Raw genomic sequence first — 22,416 nt, 5'->3', positions numbered from 1 at the left:
ACTGATGAGTTCCTTTTCCACCACGAAGTCACAAGCTATCTTTCTACATGTCATGTCCTGTACACATCAGGCTGACACTGCCCGAAGTGCATACGCAGGAAAAACAACAATAAAAGCATGATTCAAAAATACATTTTTTTTTTAATGGTAAAAAGAAAAATGTAACCATTAGTACTCACCACCAAAGCCTTAGACCTGTTACTCAGCAGTTTTTCAATGTCTCTGGCTGCAATTTCCACTAGCTGACGAGGATTGTTGGCTTCTACAGTATACAAATCTTTGTTTTTCAAATATATCTGCAAGGGGAAAAAAAGGGAAATAAATGAGCATGGCAACCAACATTCAAAATAAGAAAACTGATTTGACAGAACAGCCATCAATAAGTCCTCTGTTCTTACTCAAGGTCTTCAGAAAGATGAAAGGAAAATTCAAGTACGCTTTGTGAAAGAAACACTTCCTTTTGTTTAAAAGGCATAACATGCTACTAGAAATCATTAAAACTGACTGATTCCAGCAACTGAGTGTTCAACTCCTAAACACTCAAGGACTCCGATTTCTATAGAGGACTAAGAAAAGTAAAGCAGAGATCCCTAAAAATGACTGAAGCTGAAACCAAATAACTGCTGAATTTAATTCTTCCTTGAATGAACAAACATATTGTTTGAAGTAAATAATTTAAATTATGCTAATGTAATCAATTTAGTTCCTTATCTATTAATTCATGTTATAGTATTAGTATTCATGAGGAAAGAAGAGGAAGAAAAAAAATGAGGGAAAAGAAGAACAGGAAATGGAGAAAAAAGGAAGTGAAAAAAGTAGGAAAGGAACTGTAATTGTATTTCTTCTTGTCATGAATAAAGGCTATTTGTGATGTGGACCCACTAACTGTTTACGAAGCAGAACACATACAAAGAAGGTAATTTAGTTTGTTAAACAAGACTGCTGTAATGAAATGCACCTAACAGCAAGAAGTAAAGAAGGAAAAACAAACAGAAAACACATTTCCCTATGTCTTTTATGCCCTACTAGAACTGTATAAAGAAGTATATTAATTGACAAAAGAAGAAAAAAGATACCTTACAGCCAGATTGGTAAATGGGGAGAACCAACTTATGCAACCAACAGATGGCCTGAGTTTACTCAAGCACTCTACCTCTCTGAAACACTGCCTGATGGGGCTGTGCTGTCTCCTGGGAGGTAATCCCAAACACACACAGGAGCAGGTCCAGCACTAATGCACTGGCAGAGATCCAGCACAAGAACCAACAAACTACACACCAGGCTGATTCTACCAGCCCTGACAGCTTTCTTGGGTTAAAGCTATGGAAACCTAAAGGAGACTCACCAAAATCTGTCTGATAGGCATTGATTGCATGGAAAATTTCTAACAATTACAGTTACATCTCCAAGTTTATATCAGGCATGTCTCATAAGCTGCCATAGGTTTCTATCACTTTTGAATTTCACATTGATGCTGTTGAGGTTTTGGGGGTTTTGTCTGTGGGTTGTCGTGGGGTTTTTGGTAGTTGCCCCCCACTCCCCAGAAACACAGTCTTTTCACCAGTATTTAAGTAACTGAAACAGGCTTTAATTCTTGATATAGTAGTACTAGTGCATTGTGAACAGAAAATTCCTACAAAAGAAAGCCTAATGAACTCAGATTATAGTTTGAATATTTTTGCTGTGCTTGGATTTTCAATATTGCCATAGAAATTCTCAGGTGCACCCCAAAATTATTTTGAATTTTTTTTATTTTTAATTTTAAATTTATAAAAATTAAACATCAATTTTATCCTACAACTGATCACTACAGAATTTCTTACATTTTTCCCTGAAACACATCAAGTTCACAAAGTCAGAGTTAAATTGACTGCTGAGAGCGTAGGGACCCAATGGTTCTACAGGCAAAGCAAGATTTGCCGTCAGTTTTATAGGTCCAGCTGGCCTGAATCAGGAATGGAAATTTCAGAGAAGCATCTAAATTGGAGTGACCATCAAGTATGGCACAAGTTCTTTAAACTTCATTTGTTACTGTGTACATCTGCATCATATGATACTAAACTAATAGAATGGTTACAAGAATTTTCTAATAGACTGGACAATTAAAGTAACTTCCACTAAACTTTTAAATAATTTTTTCAAATCGTTTAAAAGGATTCATTTATCTCATTTGCAGTAATGTGTTTTTACTTTAATCATATTCTTCTCAGTTTCTCTTTTTCAGGAGTTTTCATGAAATTTCTTTTTACGTGCAACTCAAAAGAATAAGAAAATTTAAATGTAGTCCCTTTTCATTTGTGTGTTTCCATTAGGCAAAAGCATCTTGAAATTCAGAGAAAGCAGTGATGCATTGTAAAAATGCCATTTCATTGTAATTGAGTTTTTTCACTGAATATTTTAAACACTAAGAAGGTCACAAGCAAATACAATTTAAGGGCACAGTCAAGTGTGTGCTCAAGAGGTGCAGCTTGGGATGGCAGGGATGAATTTGAGAACACACAGACAAATAATAATTCACTGGAATTAATCTTCCAGTACAGAGCAAAGTTACAGTAAGCCATACTAGTGACTATTTGAAAACCTGGTTGGAAAGTGTCCATTTTCATCCCTATATGAAATCTATTCTCACAGCAAACATGATCCTTTAAATCGCAATTTGAAGACATTCAAACTTTTCACACACCCAACTCTTAAAGTGAATTTGTCCCCAGCCCTTCCACCCTGAGTAGCCTGAAAGCTGCAGACTATCCAAGAGCAGTGTAGTAGGCGCAAGTCTAAGAAAAAAGGAATATTCTTTCTTTTCCCTCCTTCAGCACCAGCTATAAGAATAGTTTGAAATCCTGAATCACATAACAAGGAGATAACAGCCACAAACAGCAGGAGTCCACTTCACACTTCAACTTAGAGCATTTATAACAGGCACTGTGGGTCCTGCCATTGAGAGAACACAGATTCAAGGATAGCTTCAGAAATTATCAGGCCAGTAATTTTTAATACATATAATTAAAAAAAACAACACCTCTCCCTGTCCAACTTACCCACCTCATATTGGGGAAAAAAAGTTTTGCACAAGATCCCACATAGAGCCAAGTTTCTAACTCTTCACATTACCCCGTGCCAGCACTCAGAGCAACTCCTCCATTATTACCACCAGCAGATCTATCCCACAAGCTCTTAAGAAAAAAAGCCATCAGTAATAACTCACTAAACTTCTTTATTTTTCTGAAGCATGAGATCTGTCTAAACTACCAAGGAACAGTGAAAAAATATTCACTAATTATTTGAGAGGCGTACATAGTTTATTTGTTGTCTGCTCCCCTCTTCTGTAATTCAGCTCTAGCACTACAGCAGTTCAGTGTAGCAGCACACAGGGAAATTACATAGGCTTCTGACTACAGCACCCTATAACAAACTTTTCATTCTCAGAGCCTCCTACCTTGCAGTCAAACACAATTAGTAAAAGCTCATCTCAAATAGCCATGAAGGGTATTATCAGCAAAGGTGTGCTCATCTGCCTTTCAAATTGCAATTTGGCAGGCTCCATAGCTTGTTAAGAAGAGCTAATTTCAACACAAGTCATTAAATTGCTTTGACCACGTGAATCCAAGTTTGTTGGCTTTTACATCTTTAGTACTTTAATCACTAATGTTCTCCTAAAAGCTCTCTAACTTGTCAATAAAATCCTACCATTTCTCACAGAATAATGCTTCATTGCATGACTAAGTAAGATCTATAAGGTCATAGCAAAAACAACTTTAATTTTTCTCTGAAGTCAATAGCCATGGACTCTTGTATTCAGGAAAGACCATATTAAAATTACTTCATATAAGCTAAGTATTTATTCCTGTATAATGAACTGCTTTTAGAGAAGAAAAAGGAGGTGTAGGGGAAGTGTTACATTAGTAGGAAACAAGACAAGAACAAGGACAACAGCTGAATGTGGTAAAGATGAGAAAGAACTGTCAATTTCTCAGCAGAACATGCATCCCTCCACTGACTCTTCAAGGACATACTTATAAATCTCTTACAAACAGACATTCTCCTTGTTTTCTATAAGACTTGCTAGGGACAGTCAAACATTTCCGTACAAATTGCAAGGATGAAAGATGCACATTTATTGCATGACTCGTGCTATACTGTGGCAGACATCAGCGCCTGCTGCCAGGCTGAAATTTTATTTAGATGGCCCTCATGCTTTATATTACAGTTAGAAAAACTAGTTTATCATACAAGTTCCTGAGAGTATGAAGTTACCTGTGTTTTGGATGACTAGCAGTCTTGTCACTGTTTGCATAGATTACCCAAATAACAAAGAATAACAATTCATGACGAGTCATTCTAAACCACAACAGAATTCCTTTGCCTCTTTTTTGTTGTTTGCTTTCCTATTCAAGAAACTAAGGAAATTTTTCTTCAGACAGTGGTAACACAGCTGAATCCCCAAAGAGAGGTTTAGGTGGGACACTTCAGTCAGTGATCATCAAGTCCAAATGCTGGCTCCACACACAACCACTCAAAATTCAAATCCTGTGTCTGGGAGAATTGTTCAAATGCTTCTTGTACTCCATCAGGCTTGGTGTTGTGACCACTGCCCTGGGCAGCCTGTTCCATGCCCACTACCTTCTCAGTGAAGAACCCTTCCCTAACCCCCTGCCCCTCCCCTCACACAGCTCCATGCCGTTCCCTCGGGCCCTGTTGCTGTCACAGAGAGCAGAGCTCAGCACTGCCCATCTGCTCCCTGTGAGGAGCTGCAGCCGCTATGAGGCCTCCCCTCAGCTCCTCTGCTCTGGGCTGAACAAGTGACCTCAACTACTCCGTATATATCTTGTCCTCCAGATCCTTCACCCCCTGTTGCACAGTTCTAGGCTATTTCCAGCTCTACCTCCTGGATGGGCATTGGTCCTATGCCATAGGTAGCCTGTCTCCTAGATGGACCCTCCAGATGTACGTTCTAACTTTTCTCCAGTCACATACCTTGGACTGTCCTTACACCCACATTGTAGCCTTGTCTCCAACCCATCCCTGGCCCCATCTCCTTTCAATCCTGCCTGGAGGCTGTGACTGAATTTTGGACCTGATTCACTGCTTCTCATGTCTGATAACCTCTTTTACCAGCACCAAGCTCCCTTAAAACAGCACAAGACTAAAAACATCCCTCCCTCCTCAAGTCAGGTGGAAACTACTCAAAGGAAACACTATGTTGGCATTAACTGTCCAGAATAAGGAGGAAAACAAGTTACAGACCCTTGCACATTTCTTCCTGAAGCCATCCAAGATTTACTACCTGTGGCTGAGGAACAGCTAGCAGGACACTGCATTCAGAGCCAGCACCTCTGCAACAGTATCTCATGCACCAGTAACTCCCATTACTTACCAGCTACAGCAGAGTATGTCATGAAAACAGAAATGGCCTAGGTATGGAGCTGTCAAACTAAGAGCATTCAGAGTCTTCGCTGCTGGAGAGATAGACGCAGAAACTCCCCTTGTGATCAGAGGACACGGCTGGCGTCTAGTCCAGCCAACAAGTTTGGGCTAACTTCTGTACTCCCAGCTAGGGCACTCTGCTTCAGGCAGAACTCAGCACCAAAGCTCATTCTGTGTACTAGGTAATTCTTTGGTAAAACCAGTAAGAACTGGTGAACAACATCTACTCTTCACTAACACTTAGTCTGAGATTTATGCAGCTCTCAGTTTTCTAAACCAAAGGCAGAGTAAGCATACCAAGTAGAAGCAGGCACTTCCAGAGGCTTATTTATTCTAAGACTATATCTGTCTGTCCCACATCTAGACAATAGAGTTGACTCACTCTTCTTGATCGAAGCAACATCTTTTCCTAATGTATCATAACAGAATATTAAATAAAAGTTTAGCTAACAGGATAACTTAAGAGTTTTGTTAATTTATAAATCCACTTCAACTTGGCCTGTTGCTGAGCTCATTCACTGCTCTCCATCCTCCCTCTCCTCATTTGAAACAAAAATTGTATAGACTTATCCTGGAAGTATTCCTAAGGAAAAAGGAAATCATCTTGCTTGAAAGTAAAAAGTAGTCTAGATTTCAGTGAGAAATGAAATATCTTCCAAAACATAAGTTTAGACAAATTATATAGTTTCTTCACCAAAAAAAAAAATAAATCAACAAATTATTTGATTTTGGCTTCACAAGAGCAATATGAAGTTACATGTCATAATCTCCTTTAAGCGAGAAAAGCATCAAAGGAGACCATTTGATCTCCAAACATTTGAAGAAATCCAGGAAGCAGGAGAAGACAGAAAACAGAAATAAACACTCCAATCCATTTGAGTGATTATTCTTGCTAACTTTTTACTACAGAGGATATTTTCTCTGAGCTCAATTTTTGAGCAGTCATAAGCAACTATATAATCTGCTCAAACGGAACAACTTCTGTCTTCTCCCTGCCACATCCTATTTCCAAAGTTAGGCTTGTATTTCTAACACATGCCAGAGAATTCTTTTTTAACAGATGTTTCTTTTCTTTGAATCAGAAGTGATCCATTGTGGAACACACTGAAAAATGTTCCTTCTCAAGTTCTGTATGTGCAAATAAATCAGACTGCATATTTTAGATATGTCTTACTCTATGCTATATATAATGTATAAATAAGATTGCAGCTGCTCCCTAGCAACCCACAGATATCTTCATTCTTGAAATTCATGGCAACAACACAAAGAAAAAAACACCCTGATAATTTACTGTATCTTTTTCAGAATCACTTGCCTGATCAGACTGCTGTAAAGATCTGAGATGAGAAGCGACAAGGCAGCTGACACTTTGAAAACCACACCGCATCATAGCAGTGGTGTACACGTTAGGAAAGAAGTTACCACACAGAGTTCATTCTTAAGTATGATATTCAGGTGGAGCTAAATTAGGGAAGATTTTGGAAACACTTATGCTCCAGTTAACATCTGACACAGCGTAAGTACTGCCACTGTCAATTAGCTCACTCAGGTACCTCCTCAAAGGAAAGCAGATAATCAGGGCTCCTTCACAAGCTGGAATCATCAGACACTTTCAATAGCTGATAATTAAGAAAGTAGTCTAGAGGACTCCAAAATTAAAAAGTAATTTTTGTAATTGCTATTTTGAATTTAAATCTCCATAAAACATCGTAACACTATAATGCAATGGAAAGCACAGCAACGATAGTGGGGTTGCAGAGACCTAAGCTGCAGCAAGTGAGGATAAGCCCAAATGGAGCAGCCATAGACACAGACAGAAAGGAAGGAGGTGGAATCCACTTACCATTAGAAGGCCTCAGGTAGGCAAGGATCTCTAGCAGGATACCCTCCCCTCCACTGCCAACCCTTAAATGAGCTCTGGGAAGGGGTGGATCCTGGCTGCACTCCTTCCTGTCACTCACTGCATGCACCTGAGCTCCCCTGGGCTGGCCCTGGCTTCCCACCAGGTGCTCAATCGCTGGTTCAAACTGTGACTTAGCATTTCCACTACAAATGTGAACTTAGCTTTGTACCTCTGCTGTTGTACCAATGCCAAAGATAGACCTTTAAGTCCTTCCTTAATTAAAAAAAAATAATTAAGGCATGAGATTTTGTTTCTTAGTGATATCAGTACAGTACTAAGTAACAAGACTACTTCATCTGGTGATTTCACAGTGTTTTTATTTCTTAGCTCAAATGTTTAGCCGAGTTTGGATGAGAACCCTTACATCTCAACACGTGTATTGAGCAAAATATAAACCAAGTGATTTTTTCTTGCAACAGGAAGAAGTTTCACCTTTTTCTGCTTTTCTGGCATACTGTGAGGTGGGCCTTTATATCATTTTTCAAACTCACTCATAGGAAATTTTGTCCTGCCTCAGCTGCTGTTAATGCTATTTAACACTTACTCACACTCTTCCCAGAGTTATTTTCATTCACAGAGTATTAACAGATTCTATTTTGGTATTTCACCAACCACAGAACTTGCAAACTGATTATCTGCAAGGTTGCTCTTTTTTTTTTTGTTTCCTTTTGTTTTATTTTAAGGAAGATCTCTTGGCTTCTACATCATCTGAACATGACCACCATGTGATAGAAGAATAGGACAGTTTTTATTAGTTTTAAAGGCAATGGAAAGTTGTAAATGAACCAAGAGCGATGTTTTGATCAGAGATTAACCAGATGATCAAATAATAATTAAAACTGTGGTAATATTAGGCTATTTGTTCCCTTGAGTCTGACCAAGCTTTGTTAATGCAGCCACCTATTGTTAAGGACTTACAGCTAATTTTGTTTGCTGGAAGAAAAACCTCTTCAAAATGCCAGTTTATTGCTAAGGGAGCAGAGGGAAAGCAGTATCTGCAAATAATAAATGAGGCTCCCTGTGTTTTGACAGTCTTTTAATTTCCATTTGGATTACAAAGAGAAGTTGCAGATGTGTCTTCAAATTTCATAGTCTGCATTTTTAAAATTGATTTAATTTTACTGACATCTTGACATTGGTTAACAATGTGTAAGCTCAACAGAATTTAGTTTGGAGGATTCTATTTTTAAGGCTTGCAGCTTTGTTATTTGATTATAGAACATGGTAGTGGTATATTTCAAAAAAAGACATACTTTTTAAAATACTGTATTATAAACATTCAGTTTCTGTACTAACTAGTTCTAACAAATCTAACCTATCTCATACATTATTCAAATTCTGGTAGATGGACTTCAACTTCTCAATGATTACATGAAATACCTAGGCTTCACTGTGACAACTCCTTCAAAACAATGATCAAGTTATCAGATTCCATTTTAAAAGTAATCCTAGCCTCATTTCCTACCACCGCATCCTGTTCAAACAGCAAACTCTTGCACTTGTAGGGATGAGGTGAAGATGCAAATGTAAATGGTGTACAGTAGCCAATTTATGCTTACAATGCAAATGTTTCAGAGCACCAGCCTCATACTAAGACCACTCAGACACTCCAACTTTCTGATAAACCATCCATTACATTGCACATCACTGAGGGCATAAGAAAATTTGCTTCCTTCTTTTAAGACTTTTCTCCTTTTCCTCCTTAGAAAAATAAAGTAACAGAGTGCACATTAGTGACAATTAGTACAAACTAATTGTCTTTGGGATGTTACTATTAAAATCAAACCTACTATCAAAAGCATTAAGTTCTCACATTTTTCCTTTCTACTTTTTGTAATCATAAAACTCTGAATTACTTCAACCTTAATGAAATATGAACATAGTATATTCTGGAATGTGGCCATATATCCCCTGGGTCCGTCTGGTAGTTCACCAGAGAACAGCATAAGGTACAAAACTCTTTGCCATTGGCCAAAGCATATTCAAGCTGAATCCAACCTGATAAACACAATCAGAAAAAAAAAAAAAAAAAAAAAGTGAAGCTGTTAAAAACAAATGGAAATTTAAATTCTCTGTATCAGCTTTTTTTTTCTATAAATGATTCCAAATTCATATAAAGTGTTTGCTAATTCATCCCAATAACTTTATGAGATTTAATAAAGAACAACATAAAAGAATTATCATGCTAATCATGGAGAAAAACACTAGGAATGAAAATGTTTACTGCCAAACTGTCTGTCAAACCACCTTTCGAACCAGAAATTTCAGACAACCTGTGATGATGGGAAGACACACAAATACAAATTTCACAGTAAGTTCAAGAAAGCTGTTAAAGCCTCCACTTGCAGAAATCTCTATTTAGTTAATGAAGAGAACAAGGAAAGCTATTTATGACAGCTTCCCTAGATAAAAAGTTACTGGCATGTGACAGCTTCTGTAGAACGCTTTTTTATATAACTTTTTAGTTAGTGGCATGCCTCTGTAGAGCTTCTAGAACATAACAGTATCTTAGCTGAAATCTGCCATGAGTCCAACAGAAAATTACCATTACGTTACAAATTCTTCTGGCAGAAGCAAGCTTTCCTGAATAGCCACACGCCAGGGTCAGCACAGATGAGAGACCAGCCTCTCTTACAAATCACTCATCTCTATGGGCTGATCCAAAGACCTGAAAAGCTGAAAGCATGGACTGGGAATATGCTGCCAATCTGCGTGCTTCGCAGACTTCCACCATCTGTGCATCAGGCTCACAGACCTCACGTTGAGCAATGGATGAAATGTGCTCGTGCAGATCTATGGCTGGGTGTTCGACAAGAAAGAACTAATTATCCTGAAGCACCATTCAAGAGATTAAATAAATAAATAAATTAATAAATCTGACTGTTTCAGGACTATGTGAGCAGAACTCATCACCACATAACAAATACCCATACGTAGCTCTGTTTCATTTTGGAGGAAGAACAGCATTTCTATCTCAGTATGAATATCATTTAAAGGCCAAGTCAGCCTATATGGGTTCACTCTACAGCTCCTGGGACTGTAATACTAGCATGCCTTATGAACATCATGCATGGATTGTTTTTGCAGCGATGTACCAAAAAAGAAACAGATTCAGAGTCTGGATTTCCTTGGAACAGCATCCCTAACTGCATTTTTGTTCAATTATGCCATTGCTTGAAAAGGTTACACTGTAAAGATGGCATTTCCTTGCCATAGTAGTCATAGTGAAATTCCTGTGTGCTTGTCACATCAAAGCTTTTAACAGACCCACATTTTTAATACAGTGTTTATGTAAAATAGGATTCTCTTCAATCAGTTTGGAACAGACAAGCTTGTGCATTGCTATAAGGCATATTCTCTACTCTGAGGTCTTCCTCTCTGTGTACCATGAAGGATCCCTCCCTCTTCTGTCCTGTCCCTAGAGGTATTTTGGAGCTGGAAATCAGAAGCATACTTGTTGTAGTTTATTAGATTAAAATAGCTGTCAATTAGCTTAGTCATGGGCCTTTGCTGTGAAATGTCTATGTGAAAATGGAATTTGAGCATACTTCCATCAAAATATGACTACTTACTTAATTCTACTTAATTCTGTAGTTCAGTAGTCTCTTTACCTACTTTTTCAGCATGCTGAGGTAACTGATCTTAGGTAAATAACACGATTTTGAACTTTGTGTGCCATTTTTTTCTTTTCACTGCCTCTAGATAAATGAAGCTAGTGAGACAGGATACATGCTTAATATTTATTTTGCTACACGGATTTTAAACTTATTTTAAACTGCTCTCTAGACCTTCTTTTACTTCTTTTTCGCATGAGTCTGTTTGCTCTGTAGAGACTGCCTATCATTCACACCAGAACAGCTTCATAATGCTTGACAGCACAGAGAGTTCATGAGTAGGACAAAGTTACATGAACCTTTTAAAGTTGAAATGAGAATTACATGACTATTTTTTTATTTAAAACCACAGTACTTATACCATTAAAGGGCATATACTAAGTTCTGTCTTTGTTTAGAAACATCTAAAGAAGGACATCTTGTTCCTTTTTAACAAAGATTTTCCAGTGTATCCCATGCTCCTGTTTATTAGGTTGTTATATATACAAAACATTCTTATGAAATTTCTCTTTGCTTCTCCAAGGAAAAGAAAATCTATTAAACCATAGAAAGTACCCAATTACTGGGCAACTATACCAGCAATAAGATCAAGCTATAACCTCTATTACTTGCCCGTGTGCATTATGTAAAAATGTTTGTTTTGTTTTGTTTTGTTTTCCAAAATACTTTTTACCAGATTGAATTGTAAATTAAATCTTAGGCATACTTTTTAACAAATGTAAATCAGTGTAATCCACTGAAGTCAATGGAGTTCTGCCAGTTTTCAACGAGCTGATTATTTTGGCATCTTGAATCCTGACTTCCTTCATTGTTGAACCAATCTTTACGTTATTGTGGTGAGGATATTACACAGGTATTAAATCCAAGTTAGAGTTCTCCCAGATCTTACTCTAAGTCCTCATTAATCTCAAAAAAAAAAAAAAAACAAACAGTATTCAGAATTGTACTTAAGAACATTTTTGAAGACTCTATGGAGACTATTTTCATACAGTATAAATACAACTTGATCAACACAAGCAAGAACTACATTTTACACACCGTCAATCTTCCTGATCAAAAGTTCACATACTGATGCCACTAGTATTTGTGTTCATACCATCAAACAATCTACCACAACAAATTCAGAGGAGGAATCATCTGCTGTTAAAACTCCGAAGAGTCAAATGAATTCTTGGATGGATCTGGATTCTCTGCATGGCCAGAATAATTTGGTGAGTAAAGGAGCATCACTAAATTAAGGCTCATGTCTCTCAACTCTCACCTGTTTCTCCATCTCTTACACATAACCATTTTGTCTGTTCCTTCTAGTCCAGCTATACTGGTTGATTTAGTTAAGGCTATGAATAAGTTTGCACAATTCAGAACTCCTCTTTCACTGGAATCCAAGTTTTTTGGCAGTTTTGCTTACTACAGGTATTGCTGTCTCATTGTTAACAAGAGTGTGAGAAATATTCATTGGAATAAGCATTTTCAGAAACAGAGTCACTACTGAAGTAATTCAGTAAATAAATGCCCAAATACAAGTATGTATAGCACCAGTGAGCACTGAGACATCTTCAATACGTTATGGAAACACCATAAAATAGCATGGAGCTAACTGAAAAAGTCCTGACTTAATGAAGAAATAATTCACACGAGCTGAGAATGTGGTGAGTGTGCAACTTTGAAAGCTGTCTTCGTAGAAGATCCAATTGTATGAAGCAAACAGAAACTTCACCTACACTAGTGGGACTTCCGCTCAGTCCAGGGAGTAAGCTATAAAATCGTTATGTTACAAATATGTTAAATGATATGATTTTTTATGATACAAATCTGTTAAATATCCTTGCTATGACTTCATCACAGCCAAATCAAAACTGATTTTCCCTAGAATACAGAAAGATATTTCTCCTTCCTACATGACTGACCAAAGAATAACTTTCTATCCCTACACACACTGGTACAACTGTTCACAGAAATTCATGTCTACTATTTCATAACAGAAGAATTGTCTTCCTTGTTTTTGTATCAACCATCCCGCTTTTGGGTGAGGAGAGTAAACAAGCAAATAAGTAAACATTTTTTGAAATTTTCCAAAAGCATGAAGACTATAGGCTTGGTCCAAAGAATTCTGGAGTTAGTAGAAATAATGAGCCAAAATCAAAGCTGAAAATTCAGCCTAACGGTTAAGCATATTTTAAGCTTGAGCAACTGAAGGCAAGTTCTGTGAATAGAAGCGACAGGCATGAAAGCACGCTGTTTTTAATGTCTTGTAATCTCCATTTTTGTAAAATTGTGGTTCATTTCAGAGGAGATCTGACTAAACATTCATAGGCAGTGAGCAGAAAAGAAATGATGTCATTCAAAAATGTGAAAGTGAGAACTGCCTGCAAACGAGAGGGAGAGACTGCATTCCCCCTTGTAGAGAAGAGAGCTAATTAAAAACAATTTTTGGCTAGTGAAAGACATCAGCCAATTTAGGTCAAACAAATGGATTTGTCATAGAGAGACATTTTACACTGAAACATCCCCCTTTCATGCTTTTAATCCTAGGATTACACACAAATATTGACCATTCTACGAATAACCTCTGAGTTAACTTATGATTTTTGTGAACTATGCTACAAATTCTGTCTTTCTAAAAGCAACTTTCCTACAGTATTCAAAGATAATGTTGAATGTCGCTATGGTGTGGTATAAGTATGGCCAGTGGTATTACACATTATGTCTCCCCAGCAGTTTTTATCAGAGGATTGTTTTAGCAGCTCGCAAATTTGAAGAATTTTAGATACATAAACTAACATTTTTCTCAGGGAAGGAAAAATAAGTGAGAGTGCAAGTCTCCCAGCTTTTCATTATTTATTTTACTGTGCTTTCTTTGCATGGAAATGCCAGTCAAAGTGGTTGACGTTAACTCATTGTTTGGCTCAAATTAGAAATCCTCTGTAAACCACCATTTATGTTTGAAGTATCTTACTGCTCCTTCACTGTAGGCTAAAGACTTAACATGTGTCTTGCAAAGACACACTTTTTACTCCTTATTGTTTTTTGAATTTTAGTCTTAAAAACAACTACAGCCAACTGCAGAGATTTATCAGTTAAATTCAAAAGATCCTACATGCAGCTGTATTGCAACCCAGACAGCATCATTCCCTAGACAGTATCACACATCCTCTGCAACTAGAACTCAATGTGATCTCTCTAGAGATCTCTAAATCACCCGTGTTCCAACCAGTGGGAGAAAGAAGAGATGAAAACAGAATGAGGAACAAAGGATAAAATATTGGGATACAGAGATAGAAGGCAACAGGCTGAAAAATGGCAGGCAAAGAATAAGGAGAGAAGAGACTGGAAAAGAGAGGAGAAGTAGAACTAGAACACAGGAGAAAACTACGTGTCTGGATATGAGAACTAGTGATGGAGGGAAAGCTGAGAAAAAGGAAGAGATGCAGTAGGAGTAATGGACAGGCTGGCCACACACGCTTGAACAGAAAGTTTTGAGAATGTAAGGCAAAATAAAAGAGTCCAGAATGAGATGCTGAACTGGAAAAAGCTGAGGACAGAGATCCTAAAATTGGGATAGGAAGGCAGTGTAAGTGAGAAAGCTAGACAAACGATGCAGAAAAGGTGGAAACTGAGAAACAAACATAAAATGTACTGAGAAGAGAGGAAAGATGGCCCAACCAGCAGAATGTGAAGTCCAGTGGTGAGTCAGGTGTATGGTGCTGAAGAGGGATGGTGGAGTGTACTGGGTACATGTAGCAAGGTTTTGGTAGTTTGGGGCAGCAGAGGTGGCCTCTGTGAGCACAGTACAACAGTTTGCACCATGGCAGATCAGAGGCAGATCAAGCAGCTCCAAAAGGGACCCACCAGTGGGCAGAGATGAGCCATGACCAACGCTGGGTGTGCCTCGCTGATAACACATTTAAGAAAATAAAGAAAAATGTTGTGCAGCAGCGGCTGGGAGAGAGCAGTGAGAAAAGAGAGAAACAGACCTGCAGGCCCCAAGGTCAGTGCGGGAGGTGCTCCAGGCAGGGAACAATAGTTTCCTGCAGGTCCTGTGCTGGAGCAGGCTGTCCCTGCAGCCCATGGGCACCACATGGAGCAGATCTCCATGTATAGCCATGGAGGAACCCACAGTGCAGGAGCGGATGTGGCCTGAAGGAGGCACGGCCCATGGAGAGTCCCCACAGGAGCAGCGCTGGGCTGGAGCTGTAGCCCATGGCCAGGAGTTCGCTGTGGGGTAGGAGTGCTGGGGGAGCTGGGGCCTCTGAGGACAGTGCTGGAGCAGTGCCTGAAGGGTGGGCTCCATGGTACGGCCCTATTTTGGAGCAGCACTTGGAATGCTGTGGCTCCGCAGGGGGTCCGTTCATGAAGGACAGCATCCCATGGGAAGGACCCCATGGTGGGTCTGGGGCAGAGAGTGACCATGGAGGAATAGCTGAGATGAAGAATTGTGGACTGACCGCAGCCCTCATTCCACATTCCCTAGCACTGCTTGAGGGAGGAGGAAGAAAAGGATGGATTGTGGCGGTACAGGGGCAGGAGGTTGCTTTTAGTTTGCTTTTAGTCCTCACTGGTCTAGTCTGTTAGCAATAGGTAATAAATTATATTAACCTCCATTATGCTGAGTCTGTTTTGCCTGTGACAGTAATTGGTAATTGGTGAGTGTTCTCCCTGTTCATAGCTCAACCCACAAGGTCATTTCTTTTCATCATTTTTTCTCCCCTTGTCCTTTTGAGGAGAAGTGATAAAGCAGCATAGTGAAATTTAAGTGAAACCACCACATGAGGAAAAAGACACAGCAAGCATGGTGAGCAAAAAAGATCTTCTTAGCAGAAACTCCTCACCATAAAGCTGAAGAGAGAGACATGATACGCAAGCCTTGTTTTCCTTTGTCAGCAGATATGTGTGAAATCCACCTACAAAAACTCCCATTAGCTTTCCATGCTAGAATAACTTTACAGTTTGTCAGAAAGCTCAAGTGATAGACATTTCTGTGTTGTTGGGATCCTATGCTGGAAACCCATGTATGTATCAACCTGATGCTTTGATTTCAAGATTTTGTTTTCAGTCAAGATTTTGGTTTTTGTTTGTTCGGGGTTTTCAAAGATTAAAATCTGCATCTAAAGCATCTGTCTTAAATTTTGTTGCAATAGCAAGTACGCAAATATTAGGAAAGCCCAGAACTAAAATAATCTTTGCAACCTTCATTAATGCTCCTCGTGTACAAGCATTGCCACAGCCTTTCCTTCTTCAGGAAGGGCAAGGATAAGGATAGGGAAATATATGAATGTGTGGGTACACACTGGATCATGATATATACACAAAATTATTTACACAGACTAATCCTGACATAATCTGAATTGTGAATTCACTGTTCTACCATCTCAGAATGGTTTTTTAGCCTCTATGAATGAAATGTAACAAAAAAAAATATTCTCAATGATACAATTATGTCAATTCCTAAAACACACTTCAGATTAAATTAGAATGGCTGAATATAACTTTCATTCTCATCTATGTTTCTGATAACCAAAGGCTGCATCAGTGCAGTGAATATATGCAAAAAAATGATCTCCCTTGTTAATACAGAACAGAATGTTCCAATACTGTGAATGGTTACTTCCTGGATACCATATCTGACAAACATATAACACTTGCTTCAGGTGGGAGTGCTGCAATAATGGTAAGCTTTACTTCTGCAAAGCTGATTAAATATTAGCAACGAGCAAGTGCTGCAACACAAAAAGAGTGAATTGATGAATGTATATGTTATTAATTTCTCTCTCAGTAAGCACTGTAGGAGAGAAACACCGCAGAGTTTAACTTCCCAAAATCTTTTTGCTATGTTCGGATTAAAATTATTGTAATGGCTAGAGAGAGCACTGAATGGTGTGCATTGTAAGGCACATTTTCCAACTCACCGCAGCAAGCTGTTCCACTCCACTTGCAGTTCGTGCCAGTGTTATGAGGTCTTCTTGCATCTTATCTACCCATGATTTTATCCTACAGAAAAAAAAAAAAAGTAAGAGAAGTTCAATCAATTCAATGCAAATATCTGTGAAGATCTCAAACACAAAAAAAGGCTGGCAGATGAATTTTCACGTGACAGACTAACACTGAAGTCCACCTGATACAGCTGTGAATCTGCTTTGGATATGATCTCTATTTTCCATTTCTCCCTCTCTTAGCAACATCTTACCTTTTCAGTAGTCTAATGTGAAAAACCTGTATGCAATTATATATAACAAGAAAAGGGCAAAAAGGCAGAATATGTTGATATTATTGTATACAAAATGTATCCCCTAGCACAACCCGCCTGGCTTGCAGCTCACTCACAGAAAGATCTTTCTGTATTGTCTTGAGGTCCCCCTCCTAACAAAGAGCACAAGCAAAGAGAAACAGCAACTAGGAACTGGCTGACAAACAAGAATAAATCTTCTGGACTGCAGCCCCTCTCTGGATGCTACAAGGAAGCAGCAGCAGGACGGGCTGCAGCCAGCATAGGTGGCATGAGTTGCTCTGGCAAGGAACACCTGCTCCTGGCTGTTGCTTTTGCTGTGCCTGCTTCACTCTCTAAGCCCAGTAGATCTGCCTCTTTGCAAAAGTGTTGGATCCAATACAGTTTTCATGTTCATATGCCATGTCACGTTTTGTAACAAGAAGGGAGCCATGGCACAAGTTTATTCCAGTGAGACCTATGCTTATTCCAGTGACAGCATAAGGTGGTGTAGGTTGCCTAGTGAGAAAAACTGGTCTCCAACTCATCTATCATATCATCCTTGTCATCATTATAGCTCTGTGCTCTGAAAGCTGGAAGAGATACTTATATTTATGCTAGCCTTCCCTAGCCTTATTGTAATACATGAGGAATGACAGCTAAAATTGTTCATGGAAGCAGGAAAGACATGAAAAAGATAGACTCCATTTTTGCTTCAATATGGAAAATTTGTAAGAGTAAGAAAGAATATGGAGGTTAGCTTGCACTCCTTCCTTGCACCATCGATACATTTGGTATTCAAGAACAGTCCCTATCTTAAAAGGGCGCAGACATTATCACAGAGTTGTAACTTTGGAATTTTATTAAAGGATCCTTCCTCATGCTTTAGAAGAAAGAGATCGGTCATGCAAATGTCCAAAAGTCATCCAAATTTGATTGGATATAAGGAAAAAGGTTTTTACAATAAGGGTAGTGAAGCACCAGAACAGGTTGCCCAGAGAGGTGGTGGATGCCCTGTTCTTGGAGGCGGGACCAGGCTCTGAGTACCCTGATCTAGCTGTAGATGTTCCTGTTCATTGGGGGTGGCTGGACTAGACTGCCTTTAACGGTCTCTTCCAACTCAAATGATTCTATGATTCTATGAAAAGAAGATTAGGAGCTGACTTCTAACATGAAGCAGCCCGAAATAATGTCTGCACAGCTAGAACAGAAACTACGTAGACAGAGAGGTACCGAGTTTGACAAAAGTGCCAGATTTATGACAAATCCCTCTTCTCAATCAGTATTAGGTGGCTTCCTAATCAATAGACAGTCTTTCTTGAATTGTATTTTGACACACCACAAGCAGAATACTCTGACAAAGTAAACAACAACTTTCTGAAGGTTTAGTTCAAAGCGTCTTCAAGGCCTTTACATAAAAAGTCTGTAGCAGAAACTGAACTCTGCTTTCATGCAATCCAGAAGAGAGCCTTACATTTATGACTCAGCATTCTTGACAAAAAATGCTTAAGCAACTGGCAAATTGTTACCATGGTTTCTCATTAACCATGGCTTCCACCTGTGACGCATTCAGCACTCTCATCTATTGTGTCGTTATCTTTTATTTTCTATTGTGTTTTATCTTTTATTTTTCCATTCAAAATCTTTGGATAAAGATCAGTGGTTTTACTCTGTCTCCACTGCACTTCCATTATTTTCCCACTGGATTCATAACTGATTTTAAAAAGTTATGACAATTTATTTCACTAGTCTTGTTCATCACAGAACCATTTTAATTGTTCTAGCTCCTATAGGCTACAAACTTTTCAGAAGACTGTCTGCCCTTTAAAATCTTCTCAGTGCACCCATTTTCATTATCGGTGTTACAACAGAAAACACTCCAAACGGTTTTTTGCTAGTTATAGCCATTAATATCATTTATTCACAGCTCATAGTGTGAGGATTTAATACTTTTTGCTGACAACGTACAGAAGAGCTATATAGTGATTTATATCTCCTTGTTCAAGCTACCGACATTACTTCATCCCTTAGACTGCCATTATGACATTTCTTGTTAGCTTAACGTTTGATATACCCAATACTCACAAACACAAACACATCTTCTCCTTGTTTGTAATGGTTAGTTCCATAGTCCCTGAAAGTATTAGAGTGGCACTCCACACTTTCAAATGCTGATAAAAACCACCCATCACAAAGCCAACCACTTGCCATTCTTCTCCCTTAGCCAAAACTGGATTAGTTGCTTAAGCCCTGTAATTTCCAACTTGAATTTTGTTTGACTGTGTTTCAGACAGGTACTGAACAAAAGCCATAGGTCCTGCAAATGGCAAAGACTGATTTCTAGCACAGATGGCAGAATGTCAGGGTAAAATGTCAATATTTTCTGAAGAAGATTATATACATTAAATTGCTATGCATGCCAAATCAGTAGTGCAAGAGGAGACCTTGCTCAGTTGCAATTGTTTAGATTTGCATGAATGTGGTTTTTAGCTTGCAGGTATTTGAGTTGGGCTGCCACTGAGGCTGATTTACCAATTGATCCCTTATGTTTCACTTTAGGTGATGTCTTCCTGGCCTGTGATCCAGCTCCATGCCCAGGGCATCCATTACGGTCATCAGCCTTGAAGTGGGATGGGTTAAGGATCCCCTCCTCTGGTGACCCTAGTTTAAAGCCCTCCTGACGAAATTGGAAAGCTTGTTGCCAAAGAGCAACTTAAGAGTCTAATATGTATTAGAGCAGTTGCTAGGAATCCACTCATCTCCCAGGTGAAAAATAATAAATTACTAGTAAACTAGTAAGAGTACTAGCACACACAATAGAACATTTTAATGGGAAACTATAGGAGTGTGTACTGGAAGAATGGCTTGAGGAAGTGTCTCGTATTAAAGTCCCACTGATCTGTCATTTCCATATCACACTATGACATGAGGCTTTACCTCAACCTGTTTCTTAACTTGGTACTTCCCCTGCTGTCTTTGCAAATCCTCAGAAATTCAAGGAGCAGTAGCAGAATGCACAAAAAGACTGGAGATCACAATAAATTGAGGTTCTCCTCCAGTGTGAGCTCCAGTGTCTCACCAGAACTCTGGTGTGGGGCTTCAGCATCGTATTAAAAGCTCATAAGACAAAGCATGTTAAGGGAAAGACCTCCAGATGAACAAGATATTTCAAAAGGTGCCTAAGGGGTCCTTTTATCCACAGTAATAAAGCAGCTCTTTCTCTATTTTTTTTTATTGACACTCCTCTTTATTTGCAAATACAAAGGTCTAGGAACATGGTAGGAAAATGTTCACGTATGAACCCACCCTCAGTGTTGTTATATGCTAGTGGAACTACACTGACAATAATGAGAAATCTTAAAACAAAAGCTACCCTACATACAACTAACAGGCATAGCAACATCTCCTAAGTGGAGTATTAATTTTCTCCTACCTACCTTTTACACTAATCTTTAGACTATTTTCCCACCCCTTTTTGAATGTTTGCTTCAACACTTAGTCAATTTGCTACCTCTCTCCAAACCAGGTAACAAGAACACCCCCTCAGGTTAATGCTGTTGCTTTTCTGTGGAGGTTCAACAAAGGCTAATAGGTGCAATAAGTCAACAGAAACATAGTCTGTATTTATTTCTCTCCTTGACTGTATCACCAAGAGTACTCTTACTGCCTTATCTCTTTGTTCATTCACATCCTATATCTCTAACGTGGCAACGTAGAAGTGATGTATATTTGGAGTTAGAGCCTGATTACATTTTCATTGACGATTACAATTGATTCCATCGTTGTGCTAGCACTCCTAAATTTTTCTTTCCATACTTTTCTTTCCAGAACTGGGTATAAAATAAATTAATGTATCTGTGAGAACAGTATGAACTCATAAACATAAGTGTGAACAAAAGCAAAAATTACATCTATCTACTGTTTTGATTTTTTTTGGTGTCTTTTTTTTCTGTCTCGGAGAATGAGATATACAAAAAGTGAAAAAGTGAAACCCACCAGCCAAAAGCATTTTCAAAACCGTAAAATAAATAATTGAACACAGCGAGAATTGTTATGATCCACAAAGATTCTGGGTGTTATTTCTAAGAAGACTGGATAGGAAAAAAAAACAAGAGAGGATTGATTTTTGAAATTGACTTTTTTCATTTCCCACTGCTATCGTTTTTAATGGGTGTTTTCTTCTTTGTCCCTGAAAGGAAGCTGGAATGGTGAAAAAAATATATTAATTAGTTAGTTAACCTTGAAATACTGCATGAAGTCACTCTTAAAAACATGAATTGCTTATTATTACTTATTATTTCAATTACTTGCAAATGAAATACAGAACACTTTCCTCTTTAACTTGCAAAAATATGCTTTAAGTAAATACTTCTTATGTCTCCTCTAAACTTTCTGCCTCCGCACAGTTAGCCCAGGATTCATCTTGCTTATACAATAGTTGCCAAGGCTGATGTTTGATTTCTCCATTTTTTTTTAACTTTTTTTTCTTTTGGATGAGGTTCTTGTGCTACAGACCATGGAAAAAGGCATCTCCAGAGCCACTCCTTTACCCGTACTGGAGCCCCAGACAGCCTGACTTCTTGGTCCAGGATCCCCAGTACAGCTAGGCTACACACTCAGCTTTTATGCAGGTTATGTTAGATAGTTTCTGGTTAGATGGAATAGGAAGAAGTCCACCTTCGTTCTAATCTAATGGCAAATTCCCTCCTCTTCTGTAACTGAAACATAAATAAAAATGTTTCTTCTAATCTTGACTATACATTTAACTCAGAAGATATTTTTTGTCATATATACATCTTCACCTATTGTACTTTCTCTAGCACAGATTTTCTTTTTCTCACTTGCTTGGACGGTAGCTAGTACAACAGGATACAACATAACAAAGATTAATAATTTAGAAGGGTTTTTTTCTAGCTCACTACCATTTACAAATGGTAAAATGGCATTCTAAAATTCTGAGGAAGCTTTGTATAATTACTCTCTCCTTCCAACAAGAATTTAAGTAAAATCATTAGTATTACTTTAAGTTCTCACATCTGTATTGCTGTGTCTCACTTCTCTCATCTTGGCACCAGACAAAAGTCTCTTCCCAGCATACACTGCAGATATTTCATGTTTCTCCTAGACTGCTTTTCTGAACTAGAAACTATCGCATCCCAAAACTGTCATGAAAAATACTTAAAATGCAACTTTTTTTTTTTTTAAATAAGGGGTCATATTATCTCATAGCATTTTCTTAAAACATGTGTCCCTTAAAAAAATGAAAGAGCCTC

At 38.4% G+C, this 22,416-nt stretch overlaps 1 protein-coding gene across 8 annotated transcripts in view; it reads right to left on the bottom strand.

Annotated features, from left to right (window-relative positions):
- Nucleotides 1-22,416, bottom strand: part of CACNA2D1 (calcium voltage-gated channel auxiliary subunit alpha2delta 1) — a 361,729-nt gene that overhangs the window by 289,169 nt on the left and 50,144 nt on the right. For 7 of the 8 annotated variants that reach the window (XR_002434297.1, XR_002434298.1, XR_002434299.1 and 4 more), the window contains exons 2-3: nt 16,848-16,929; nt 180-296 (exon numbers count right to left, since the gene is read on the bottom strand). Coding sequence is in view for 4 of the 8 variants with exons in the window: in XM_021384460.1 (XP_021240135.1) it covers nt 180-296; nt 16,848-16,929 (199 nt within the window). In the remaining 4 variants the exon portion in view is untranslated. Of the gene's footprint in view, nt 1-179; nt 297-7,267; nt 7,326-16,847; nt 16,930-22,416 lie in introns of those variants that run through there. The other variant, XM_021384458.1, reaches the window with a different exon arrangement.

This window comes from Numida meleagris, chromosome 1, assembly GCF_002078875.1.
Source record: "Numida meleagris isolate 19003 breed g44 Domestic line chromosome 1, NumMel1.0, whole genome shotgun sequence".
NCBI lineage: Eukaryota > Metazoa > Chordata > Aves > Galliformes > Numididae > Numida > Numida meleagris.
The sequence above is the reverse complement of the archived record's forward strand: the minus strand, read 5'-3'. Positions and strand labels throughout refer to the sequence as shown.